Source organism: Balaenoptera borealis, assembly GCF_965194805.1.
Source record: "Balaenoptera borealis genome assembly, chromosome: 13".
Lineage (NCBI taxonomy): Eukaryota > Metazoa > Chordata > Mammalia > Artiodactyla > Balaenopteridae > Balaenoptera > Balaenoptera borealis.
In genome coordinates this window covers 89,014,272-89,027,765 of record NC_138870.1, presented here as the reverse complement: position 1 = coordinate 89,027,765, position 13,494 = coordinate 89,014,272, and the positions used below count along the sequence as shown (strand labels likewise).

General features: G+C 40.9%; 1 protein-coding gene across 1 annotated transcript; it reads right to left on the bottom strand.

Annotated features, from left to right (window-relative positions):
- Positions 1-1,092: 1,092 nt before the first annotated feature.
- NOPCHAP1 (NOP protein chaperone 1) lies at positions 1,093-8,473 on the bottom strand. The gene is made up of 4 exons (XM_082349956.1): positions 8,294-8,473; positions 6,272-6,358; positions 4,017-4,153; positions 1,093-2,169 (listed from the first exon to the last, which is right to left on the bottom strand). The coding sequence occupies exons 1-4, from the start codon at positions 8,406-8,408 to the stop codon at positions 1,936-1,938; spliced, it is 573 nt and encodes a 190-aa protein (XP_082206082.1). The 5' UTR covers positions 8,409-8,473; the 3' UTR covers positions 1,093-1,935.
- Between the last annotated feature and the right edge of the window lie 5,021 nt (positions 8,474-13,494).

The window sequence follows — 13,494 nt, the reverse complement described above, 5'->3', positions numbered from 1 at the left end:
TCTTTATATTTAAACCTTTAAGACATACATAATTTATCTTAGTATCCAACTTTGTTTGAAAACAGCCATCCCTGACGCTGTATATTAAATAATTCAACCATTTTACACTTACTTAAAACGACATCCCTATTACGTATTAAATTTTTGTTTTTCCTTTTCCTCCTATGTCATAAGAATGTCCAGAGGAACTGAATTTAGTTGACTTCTTTAACTGTATAGAATACCTAGTTGTATTATATGAGAAGGCCATGGCAGGAGAGAAATATAATTCTATACACTAGTATGTATTTCTAGACTGACTAGTCTCTTTCACTGACCATCAGACTATTTCTACCTGGCTTTGTATTTCCGGTGAAGTTACACTTTCATATCCGCATGGATACCATGGCTTAAAATGCCCTGTACATCCTCAATATACCTGTTAATTCATTTATCTACATCATTCGGTGCTTACTGTGTACCATGCACCAAGCTAAGGAGTGAACCAGATGAATGCAACTCTTCCCACAATGCGGCATAAATATTATCTGGTAGAAGACAATCCTTAAGTATTCACACCACTAATTCATCACAGCTGTGTTTGGTGCTACAAAGTACAGCATAATACCCTTTGCAGCTGAGACGTCTCGTTTCCAGATCTGTTCACTTCTGCATACCTTGAGTGCACAGCCAATTTCCAATTCCCAATGAAAAATACCAGAAGGAACTTGGAGAATTACCTTCAGAGTATTTACAAGATGTCGTAGGCTAATGAGAGGAGTAGGAAAAAATAGTTAAAACAAAATCCTAAAATATTAGGCAACAAAGTCCCATCAGCTCAATGCACTTGGAGACAGTCCTTTAAATTCTCAGGTCTATATCCTGAGCAAAGCCAGTCCCATGGCAGATGAGATCCCAAACAAGTTAAATAAGATCAAGAATGTGGCAGAAAGGCAACTCCAATGCAGGATCATTTTGCCTTTTGAAAGGGAAAACCTGTTACTACCTTTTTTATGTACTGTGCCCTATTTTCCTGGGGTGTCCCTATTCTCTACAATTAATAGGTTTCAAAACTGTGGGCAACTGGAAGGAATAATTTTAAGAGCTGAAACAAACAGACAAATTGCTTTATGAGAAAAAGAAAAAACAAAACCAAAAAAACCCACAAATTTTTCCAACCAGTAAATTCTACATGCATTGAGAGGCTACAGAGTCACTGACAGTGATTAAACCACAGAGCACCAGTTTTCCAGCTCAAACTGGAAAGGGTTTTTTTTTTTTAATTAAAGTAGATATGTCTGAGGGCATCTAAATATAAGTAATTCTTTTCTTTGTAAAAAATTTCTCCCTCGGGGTGGGATAGGGAGGGTGGAAGGGAGACGCAAGAGGGAGGGGATATGGGTATATATGTACACATATAGCTGATTCACTTTGTTATAGAGCAGAAACTAATACAACATTGTGAAGCAACTATACTCCAATAAAGATGTTAAAAAAAAAAAAAATTTCTCCCTCACTGAACCCATTTTGATGGTAACAAATAAATTTGACTTTATAATAACCTAAAAAAAACCCCAACCTAGGTTGTTTTATCCAAGAGGCCAATTTAAAACAAAAACAAACGGGTAACTTGTATTTTTACTTTAAAACAAGTTTGAGATTTCTGAAGTCTGTGCTGATGAAAGAGGATGCCAACGAATTCACTCATCACCATACATAAAGTTAAGCTTTCTAAACTAAATCTCTTTAGCATGAGACCAAAAACAGTCTGCTCTTAGAAGATCCCCAAATGTTCTCTCTTCCAACTCTTTAAAAGCCAGCTTCTGTTTCTCCAAGAAGCAAAATACATTCAATATTGCAAAAAAGCACCATAGGTATCTGAAATGCAAAATAACCAGCAAGTCACGTTCTTTTTCACAGAATTAGCAGGCATCTATCACCTGTTTCTCAGATTGTTTATTTCCCTGTTTCTTTTTTTTCACTGGCAGGATGGTCCAGAACCTCTATTTTGCCTTTTCCATCTTCTGAATGAGGAAGCTTAATGGTATCGATGGTGACTTCACCTTCAGAAGAGGTGCTATCATCTTCATCCTCAGATTCTGAACTGTCCTCTGAACTGTCTTGTGAATTCTCTTCTGAACCGTCCTCTTCTTTTGAATCAGACTGATTCATCTCAAACAAGGCCACATCCTGCAAAACACCACCATGTGGGAAATTTATTTCAGGGCAGTTCCCTAAAAGGTTACAATAACAACTTTGGGAAGGGACCAAAGTTTAGCCCAAGCAGCATGCAGGACAGAAAATGTTCTTGTTTTTGGCTGTGCCACGTGCCTTGCAAGATCTTAGTTCCCCGACCAAGTCTCAAACCCAGGCCCTCAGCACTGAAAGCATGGAGCCCCAACCCCTGGACCGCCAGGGAATTCCCCCGGACAAGAAAAGTTCTTAATACAATATGGCACTATTATTCCTTCAGTTGCCAGAGTCCGCCATAATGATTTATATTTACTACAAGTCTAAAAAGCCCCCCACAACCGATTCTATATATCCTGATTATATTCAACACAATTCACTCAACAAATATTAACAAGTATCAACATGAACCAGGTGCCACACTAGTGGCTCAACAACGACAAAATCCTGGCCTTTGTGGAACTTGTGTTTTTGAGGAGTTGGCAAATCACGGCCTGCAGGGCAGACCCAGCCCACTGCCTGTTTTCGTGCAGCTCTGAGCTAAGAACGGTTTTTACACTTTTCAGTGGTAGAAAAAACTAATCCAAAGAGTAATATTTCATGAAACGTGAAAATTATATGAAATTCAAATGTCGGTGTCCGTAAATAAAGCTTATAAAACTTGCCTATTCATTACATATCATCTGCAGCTGCTTCCACACCGAAATGGCAGAAATGAGGAGTCACGACGGACACAGGAGGGCCCCCAAAGCCTAATGTATTTACTATCTGGCCCCCTACAGAAAATGTTTGCTGACTTCTGTTCTAGTTGGTAAAGAGAGACAATAAACAATTACACCGAAAGCATAGTGTAGGGCAGTGAAAAGTACAAAAAATAAAAGCTAATAATAGAGCCACCGAGAAGGCCTCTCAAGGTGACAGGTGATGAGAGATGGAAGGAGTCAAGACGCAGGAATCTGGGGAGGGGCATTCTGCAAGGAGGGAAAAGGCCCGGAGCAAGGAGATGGAGACTGCAGTGTAGTCACTGAGGGTCCCTGGTGGGAGACAAGGTCAACAGAGAGCTGGAGGCAGGACCACACACGCCCACGAAGGACCCTGAATTAATTAGAAACGTGATGGGAAGCCCCCTGGTTCCCAAACTGTGGGCCACAGGCACTGGGTGAAGAACAGACTCTGGGAAGAAAGGGTGGAAGCAGGAAGACTGGCTGGGAAATTAGCGGGATGATCCAGAGGGGAGACCGTAATCACCTAGAGCACGGGTGCTGGATGTCGTGTGGAAATGGCTGGATTTGGGATGTGTTCTGGAGGTACAGCTGCCAGATCTGCTGATGAATCAGATATGATTCTTAACAATGGTGTCAGCGCTGTCCAGACACGAGTGTTACACAGGGAATTCCAGTGTAGAAACAAGAGAGCCTAAACTGAGAGACAGTTTTCACACGTGGCTTATGTGATCAGTTATTCTGTTATACACATCATTTACTTTCGCATTCTCAATGAATCAGACTATGATTACCTCTTTTGGGCCTTAGATGGGAAAATAAGAAAAAAATCCAGTTAGAACACTTAGTAAATAAATGCTTCAAGATAACAAATGTACTATTTAACTTGAAAAAGCCTTCCTATGATGCTGAATTACTAAATTCCTAAACTTCACCCAGGGAAGCTTACTGACCTATGAGATCCTTAATCATCAAATGACCGAGTATCTATACAGTACTGGAAACATGAGCTGACTTTGCAAGAAGGAAAAAAACAGGCAGAATTAAAATTAAAAAGTTTTCTTTTTCCGGTGACAAGGCATACTGGTAATTTTACATTATGAAATGAAAACAAAGCATAGTTACCATTTGTATAACTTTTCCGAGAGTCTCGTCAATATTTTCAATATTGAAATGACCAGGTGGTGCAGCTGCCATTTCTTTCCTTAGCTTTTCGTTTGCCTGAGCCATCTGTGGGAGAAAGCTCTGTACTTGGTCCAATACTAAGGAGAAAAAATATAGTTTATCAATATTTATGTTAGTATTTGGCCAAACTTCAAAATTTTAAATCCAGAATTTCCTGTAAAAACACTTCTAAATTTGACAGGAATAATAACAATAGTTATAATAAAATCTTTCAAATTCCTTCCATTTTACAAACTCCCATCCTCTCCTGAATTCTTAAAACGGTAGGACTACACAATTCAGCAATTATTTCTCAATGTTTTGTGTTTCTCATATATGCCCAGGACTGGAAATTCCTAGAAGGCTGGCATTCAACGAACAGTAACTGAATAAGTAGGCAGTAGGACTTAATAGTTAAATGCACGAGGCTCCGAGGCTTTGGGGTCAGACCGACGATGTTAATAATAGAACCCCAGTACCACCTCTTACTATCTGAGTTACCTTGGGCGTGTTAATGAAGCAATGGCTGTTTTTACCTGCCCAACATCTGTTCCCCTTTCTTCTGATAATATAACGATGACTTTCCTTTTAAACTCTGTCACTCTTAGTCACTCTTGTCCCTACCCCATTCATGCTGACGTGTTCCACAACCTTGGCCACTATGATTTGGTTTAACGACACTGTGATCTGTCAGGCCAATCCGAGATCACCCTGGGACTCTGGTTGGAACTGTTGAGAGAAATATCCCTTCTTTCCGAGTAAATGACTAAGTGAGCTGCTGAATGTAAGCCTGGAGCTGCTGATAAACTGGCCCACCTGCCACCCGTCGGGGAAGAGCTTGTTCTAGATGAAGTCAACACCTAGGAAAGCACAACTAAGAGATACAGAGCAGAAGATCCCGGATGATGCCAAGCACCTGGATGCAGATGTACCTGAAATCACTGGGGTATTTTTCCCCAACAAAATGAGCCAACATCGTTTGGCTGAAGGCAATGTGAACTGGGTTTCAGTCATGTACAACCACAGAAGTCTAACTAACATGTTTAATTTAACCAATCAAAAGCTCAGTTTACTCACCTGTAAAACAGGGACGATAACTGACAGGCACTATGGTAAGCACGGGGTGGGGGGGCAATAAACAAGGGATTTCTAATTTCTTTAGCTCTCAGAAGAGGCCCGGCACATAACTATGCACATCATGGGCTCTCAGAACTCCTTAAGTCACTGCTACAACCACAGAACAGCTGACGGAAATGTCCAGAGTATGGAAGAAGAGAAGAAAGTCGAGGTGAAGGTCAAGAAATGGCCTTTAATTGTGAAACAGGACGGCTGGAAGGATTCCAGATGGCATACCCAACTTGGAAAAGAGTTTGGCAATTTTTTCTTTATTAAAGAATACTTTTCATAGGACCCAGAAATTCCACTCGGAGATATGTACCCCCCAAAATAAAAACCTACGTCCACACAAAAGCCTGGATTTGAATGCGGAGCCACCATGCAGTCATTTTAGCCGTTGTAGGTTTAGTACATACTATAGGTAAGTTCCCCTCTCGGAATACTCATGATTTCTTAGTTTATAGACATGATAACTTCATGCATCATTTACATTGTTTTTACTATTTTTTTTTTAATAAATTTATTTATTTATTTTTGGCTGTGATACTACTTCTTGTTTTTATTCTTTTTTTTTAAACATTCAGAGTGAATTACACAGAACCTGAGTATTACATGAATGCTACCTGAACAAAGTCTAAGTGGTCTGTGAGTGTGCAGTACAGCAATATGACAGAGTAATTAATGAAGAGAACTGGCCCTGTTATGAGTAACATTTACTATTTAAGTAATTATGTCCAATTTAATGGGATCTGGTAGTGTTTTCCCACACATGAATATTGAATTCGGGACTCAGTAACCTCTAGAAAAATTTCCCATGGAGATTAACAATAATTGGTTTTGATTTCCAAAAATCCATCCCACAAGGATTTTTTCTGGGCAAGGTTACCCTCTTAAAGCAGGGGAATAATGTATTATCCCTGTGCACTGAATTCACAACGTAATTCCCAAGTAAGACTTGCTCGGCTTCACTCTCTGTGGTTTGATATCTGACAACAAAGGCAAATACTGTCCCATCAAATAAACGCTTAATTAGGCAGAATTTCACATCAGAGAGGGTTCTTGAGAGAGAGAGGAAGAGAGAGAGAGGGAAGAGTACTTACAGGGACTCCTCTCTATCCGAACTGTTTGAAGAGTGGAATTCTTTCTGGAATTAGGCTTGGAGTTGATGAGCAACCTGTCCCATATACCTGCAAACACACACACTTCATTTACTATAGCGTAAAGAAATAGGAGCCCATCAGCAAACTTTCCAAGACCACCCTCAAGCCCTCAGGTTTTGACCGTTTGTTCCTCACTTCCCAACACATTTTTTTAAAAAAGCAGCACTCCAAGTTCCATTACAACATTTTAGTTCTGCACACAGATCTCCCCTTTCTTAAATCTGTCTCCTACATCTCTGAGTCACCAATGCCAAGTAATAAATGCACACTGAACTGCACCTTTCTGGGTCAGAAACCCATCAGTGACAAATGTGGGTCGGCAATGACACAACACAAGAAGCAGTACAAAGTACCATAAGGGTTAAGTGAAGCCAGAAATGGTTTACCAGCTGCATTATATTGGACAAATTACCTAAGCTTTTTTTTTTTTTTAATATTTATTTATTTTTGGCTGTGTTGGGTCTTCGTTTCTGTGCGAGGGCTTTCTCTAGTTGCGGCAAGCGGGGGCCACTCTTCATCGCGATGCGCGGGCCTCTCACTATCTCAGCCTCTCTTGTTGCGGAGCACAGGCTCCAGACGCGCAGGCTCAGTAGTTGTGGCTCACGGGTCTAGTTGCTCCGCGGCATGTGGGATCTTCCCAGACCAGGGCTCATACCCGTGTCCCCTGCATTGGCAGGCAGATTCTCAACCACTGCGCCACCAGGGAAGCCCCACCTAAGCTTTTTGAGCATTAATCTCTTCATTTATAAAACATGCCTGCCAGGTTAGTTCCCCCTCAGTAAAGATGTCCAACCTAGACAAAACAGCTCTTTAAACCTCCCCACTCCCAACTCCATCTATTCAGCCTTACATTCACAACTCCTCAAATCAACCCAACTCTCCAGCCCATCAGAGCTCAGAGAACAGGACTCGTCTTTCAAAACCCAAGGCTTTGCGCACCGTGTTTCCAACACCTGGAAAATCTCTTCACTCTGGTGTAAAAATCCCGTTCACCCTCAGAGCAGCAGCTCAACATTCCTTGCTTACTACCTTAGACCCAGCAACTGGATTAGTGCAAAGAGCACGGGCTCTGGAGCCACGCTGATTGGATTCAAATCTCAGTTTTGCCACTTGCCAGCCACGCGATCTCCAGCAAGTTACTCATCTGTATGATACACCAGGTCTCAGTTTCCTCATCTATAAATGGTGATAACAGAGCCTCTACACAGGGTGGTTGTGAGGATTAAATTAGTGAATTAATTCCTGGGGCAAAGCAGGCACTAAGAAAGCTTCGGCTATTATTATTATAACTTCTTTGGATGTTCTGGATTCTCACAGAATCTTTTCTTCAAAATAATATTTAAGGAGAATATGCCCAAGACCTTAGGTGTATTATTCTTCTCCATAAAAAAAAAAAGAAAAGAAAAACAAATTCTATAGATACTACTACTTCCATTTTCCCAATGTAAAAACTGAGGCGTTGGGAATGTAAACAACTCTCCTAAAGTTCCATAGCGAATAACTCATGGGGCTGGGATTCGAATCCTTGCTTTTTAATTCTCTATTATGGTGTCTGAAATCCCGTGCGGATTTCCCGAACCCGTCTTCCTCTAGAGAGAGGCACTAAGGGTGGCTCTGGGGGCATCTGCGGAGGAAGGGTGGTTAATATTCATCCGCTCCCCTTACCAGTCAACTGCTGGGACCCAGAGCCGACCCTAAGGCCGCCCCCTTAGGGGAGGTGTCTTGCTGTGGCGCGCGGCAGTGGGCGCTCACCGCGGTGCGGAATACAGGAACCACGCCCAGGCCCGAGGCCGGGTGCGCGCCCCCCGCCGCCCGGTCCCACCCCGAGTCCTGCGGCCACACCCGGGGGTCCCTCGGTGGGGCCGGGCCTGGGCAGGGAGCCGCCGACCGGCCCCCGGCTGCTCCGGCAGCGCGACCCCTGCCGCACGTGCGCGCCCCACGCCGCCGCCGCCCGCTCGTCACCTCCGCGGCCGCCGCTGCCCGCCGTCAGCAGTTCCCTGGACACCGAGACCCCGGAGCCGTCCCGGGAAAACGACGAACAGCTCGCGTCGGACTGGGATTCGCCGTGGGCCTCCATGCTGCACGCCAGTCTTCAGAGCAGCCGCTCCAGGCCCGGATGCAGGAAAAAGGCTGGGGAAGGGGGCGGGGCCAGGGCTACGATTAGAGGAAAGTCGGAGGGGCGGGGCGGGGGCGGAGCGAGGGTGGCCTGCGGCGAGGGCGGCCCCTAGCGGAGTGAGGAGGCCATTCTTATCGTGGGAAAAGGAAGGCGGAGGGTCTGGAGACCCTGTGACTAGATGAAAGAGCTGGCAAGGCTGACTTTTTAGCAAAACCTGAAGAGCGCACGGTAGGGCTGCCCTCCTTTTCATTTTTTGTTTTTTAAACTGTGGTTAAAAAAAACCACATAACACAGAATGTACCATCTTAACTGTTTTTACGGGTACAGTTCAGAAGTGTTAACTCTACGTTGTTATGTAACAGATCTGTAGAATTTTTCGCAAAACTGAAACTCTATAACCACTGAGCAACCTCCCCATTTCTCCCTGACAGCCACCATTTTAACTTCTGTTTCTATGAGTTTAACTACTTCAGATACTTCATATAAGTGGAATCATACAATATTTGTCTTTTCACAACTGGCAGATTTCACTTAGTATAATGTTCTCAAAGTTTATCCATGCTGTGGCAAGTAATAGGATTCCCTTCTTTTTAAAGGCTGAATAATACTCCATTCCATGCACATACCACATTTCCTTTACCCATTCGTCCCTTGATAGCTGGGTTGCTCCCTCCCGGATATTGTGAATAATGCTGCAATGAACATAGGTATGCAAATATATCTTTGAGATACTGCTTTCAATTCTTTTGGATTTATACCCAGAAGTGTGATTACTGACTGTATGGTAATTCTATTTTTAACTTTTTAAGAACCTTTGTACTAGTTTCCATAGTGACTGCACTATCTTATTCCCACCAGTAGGGCATAAGCATTCCAATTTCTCCACATACTCACCAATGCTTATTTTCTTTTTCTTTCTTTCTTTCTTTCTTTTTTTTTTTAACAGTGGCCATCCTAGTCAGTGCGAGGTGATAACTCATTGTAGTTTTGATTTGCATTTCTCTAATTATGAGTGATGTTGAGCTTCTTATCATGTGTTCACTGATCATTTGTATATCTACTTGGGAGAAATGTATATTCACATCCATTGCCCATTTTAACTCAGATTGTATGAGTTATTTACATATTCTTATCAGATATATGATAATGTTTTGGAGACATAGACCATTACGAACATACAAGGACTCAGGAAATATTATTCCCATACCCTTTTTAAAAAATTTACTAGAGAATATGATTCAGAAAATAATTGGAGAAATTCAACTTAAGTTTTGATGGTGAGCATTTTACAGTAGAATTGGGGAGAAACAGTGAGAATAAGGTTGAAAGAATAGTATTTAATTTATATAGGTTTTGATAATATGGATATAACACAAATATGAAAAATGGGGAGAAAGCAGAGACTATATATGAAGAGAAAATCTGGCTTTTTAAAAACTGGGACTAAAAGGGTAATACTTTTTTTTTTCTTTATTTTCTTTTTTTTTCTTTTTTTTTTTTTTTTTAAACTTTGGGTTTATTTATTTATTTATGGCTGTGTTGGGTCTTCGTTTCTGTGCGAGGGCTTTCTCCAGTTGCGACAAGTGGGGGCCACTCTTCATCGCGGTGCGTGGGCCTCTCACTATCGCGGCCTCTCTTGTTGCGGAGCACAGGCTGCAGACGCGCAGGCTCAGTAATTGTGGCTCACGGGCCTAGTTGCTCTGCAGCATGGGGGATCTTCCCAGACCAGGGCTCGAACCCGTGTCCCCTGCATTGGCAGGCAGATTCTCAACCACTGTGCCACCAGGGAAGCCCTAAAAGGGTAATACTTTAAGTTAGATGCTGGGGGTAAAGGAGAGTAGAGAAAGAGGAGATGACTTGCAAATTACAATATTGTTCATAGTGGGAAGACAATATAAAAAAGGGGGGGGTACTGAATGGTATTGAGTAAAGGTATTAGAACAAAATTAAAATATTCCTAAATACCCAAATTAATGAGATAGAAAGAGAGAAAGAAATAAAACAGACTTCATAGGAAAGACTTTATATGATTATGACAAAACTGAAGCAAAGTATATCAGTGGTATCAATACATGCAATAGGGCTTAACTGACCTATAAAAAGAAAAGGATTTTCAGATTGGATAAAAAGTCAGTATCCAACTCTATGCTGGATAGAAGAGACTTACTTAAAATATAAGATTAAAATGGTAAAAATAAAAGGATGGTGTTTTTAAAAATTTAAGTGTACCTGGTATATCTATAACCATTCTAAATAAAACCTAAATTTAAAAAAGGGTGGGGGGGATCAGATCAAAGCCACAATGAGATATCACCTCACACCTGATAGAATGGCTATTACGAAAAAGACAAGAAACAGCAAGTGTTGGCGAGGATGTGGAAAAAAGGGAGCACTTGAACACTGTTTATGGAAATATAAATCGGTGCAGCCACCGTGGAAAACAGTATGGAGGTTCCTTAAAAAATTAAAAATAGAACTATCATATAATCCACCAAGTTCACTTCTGGGTGTTCATCTGAAGGAAATGAAATCACTATCTCAAAAACATATCAGCACCTCCATATTTTGCAGCATTATTTATAATAGCCAAGACATGGAAACAACCTAAGTGTCTATCAACAGGTGAATGGATAAAGAAAATGTGATACTTATATAAATTCAGCAATATAAAGAAGGAAATCTTCCCATTTGTTACAACGTGCATGGACCTCAAGGTCATTATGCTAAGCAAAATAAGTCAGAGAGAGAAAGACAAATACTGTGTGTTCTCACTTATATGTAGAATCTAAAAAAAAAAAAACAATAGAACACATAAGTACAGATTGGTGGTTGCCAGAGGATAGGAGTGGCAGTGGGTGAAATGGGTGAACTTCTAGTAAGATAAATAATTCCTGGAGATGTAATGTACAGCATGGTGACTATAATTAACTATACTGTCTTGTATATTTGAAAGTTGCTAAGAGAACAGATCTTAAAAGTTCTCATCACAAGAAGAAAAATTTTAAGTGTGTAAGGTGATGGATGTTAACTTATTCTGGTAATCAGTTTGCATACACATACATATATCAGATCATTATGTTCTACCTAAAACTAATACAATGTTATATACCAATTATATCTCAATTAAAAAAAAAAAGTAAACAGGGTCATGACTTTATTATTAGACAAGCAAGAATTCAGCCTTGTTCTCCCTAAAAGGAAACAAAAAGACACTTTATAATGCTAAATACTGCAATTTGCAAAGAGGAAACTGTCATTAATATCCATGTGCCCAATAAAACAGCAATGAGTATTATAAAGCAAACTGAAAAGGAATGCAAAGATAAATAAGCAGAAACTCTAATAATTGGAAATTTTAACACCCTTTCAGAACAGAATAGACCTAACTGGACAAAAAATTTGTATGGATACAGAAGACCTAAACAAAATTATAAACAAAGTAGATCTAATAAATGTAAACACTGAATCCTGATAATAGAGATTAAACTTTCTTCTAAGTCACATGGAAAATTCACCAAACTGACATATTATAGTCCACAAAGAAAATTTCAATACATTACAAAAATGTAAATGATATAAGGGGCCTTCTGTGATCACAATTCTATATAACTGGCAAATAATGACATTAAAAAAACCTCTTCCACCTAAAACTGTAAAAACACACTGCTAATCAATCCTTGCATCAAGAGGAAATAGTGAAATGAAACTGTGCCCCCCCAAAAGCTAAGTATTGAAAAAGTCAAGAAAATGACAAACCACTAGCTAACCTAAACCAAAATAGTGAGTGGAGGAAGGTTTGAAGGTATAAATATATTAAATAAAAGGTAATGGGACAATAACCATAAAATCAGAGGAAATATATAAAAATTTATAAACACTACTTTGCACAACTCTATGCAAATAAAACTGAAAACCTGTATGAAACCATTTGAAATGGTTAATGTTCCATAAATATATAATTTACAAAATTTCCCCAGAATCAATAGCAAGTCTAAAGAGAGCAACGTCTATAGACGTTACAGAGAAGGTTGTCAGAGCTCCCACATAAAAACACCATGCCCAGTTGGTTTTACAAAGGGATTTCTATCAAACTTTTAAAGATCAGATAAATCTAATGCTACTTAAACTATTTCAGAGTATGGGAAATAAAAGTAAATTTCCCAAGTTCTAAGAAATGAATATAGCATTGATACCCAAACTTCACAATGATTGTACAAAAAAGAAAATTAGGGACTTCCCTGGTGGCGCAGTGGTTAAGAATCCACCTGCCAATGCAGGCGACACGGGTTCGAACCCTGGTCCGGAAAGATCCCACATGCCGTGGAGCAACTAAACCCATGTGCCACACCTACTGAGCCTGCGCTCTAGAGCCCGCGAGCCACAACTACTGAGCCCACGTGCTACAACTACTGAAGCCCGCGCAGCGAGAGCCTGTGCTCCGCAACAAGAGAAGCCACCGCAATGAAAAGCCGACGCGCCGCGACGAAGAGCAGCCCCCGCTCACCGCAACTAGAGGAAGCCCGTGCACAGCAACGAAGACCCAATGCAGCCAGAAATAAATAAATAAAATAAACAAATTAAAAAAAAAGAAAAGAAAATTATACACCTGGCTTAATTGGGTTTCCCTAGAAAGCCAATCTAGAGGCGAGGTTCAAGTGCAAGTAGCTTGGGAGCCAGAGGGAGAAAGAGAAACGAGGAAGGAAGAGAACCAATAATGTGTTACTATCAAGCAAATTGTGGCTAAGGGCAACTGGAACTTAATCCTGCTGGGGAATTCCCAGAGTTATCCTGGGTGAGCCTAGGTATTTATCCACCAGCTCATGTTAGTCATTGGTTGAGGGCTGCTCCAAGGGGGTGCAAATTTCCCAGCATTTCTGGCCTGCTCCTTGCTCTCTAGTTAAGTGGGCTCCACTGGCCAGAGAAAATCTTCAGGCAAAGAGTTGTAAATGCTGGCCATTGAAAACTGGGCAGATGTGTACACAAATAGTAAGTGCCAATGTGGTATGGGTGAGGTACTGACAGCCTTTACTCAAGACCAGTCTTAATT

Excerpts from the sequence above, each read along its gene's own strand:
- NOPCHAP1 (XM_082349956.1), bottom strand. The coding sequence starts at position 8,408 with ATGGAGGCCCACGGCGAATCCCAGTCCGACGCGAGCTGTTCGTCGTTT. Across the intron at positions 6,359-8,293 it reads GGGCAGCGGCGGCCGCGGAG|GTATATGGGACAGGTTGCTC; the intron begins GTGACGAGCGGG and ends GTGTGTTTGCAG. Across the intron at positions 2,170-4,016 it reads TCGGAAAAGTTATACAAATG|GATGTGGCCTTGTTTGAGAT; the intron begins GTAACTATGCTT and ends GGTGTTTTGCAG.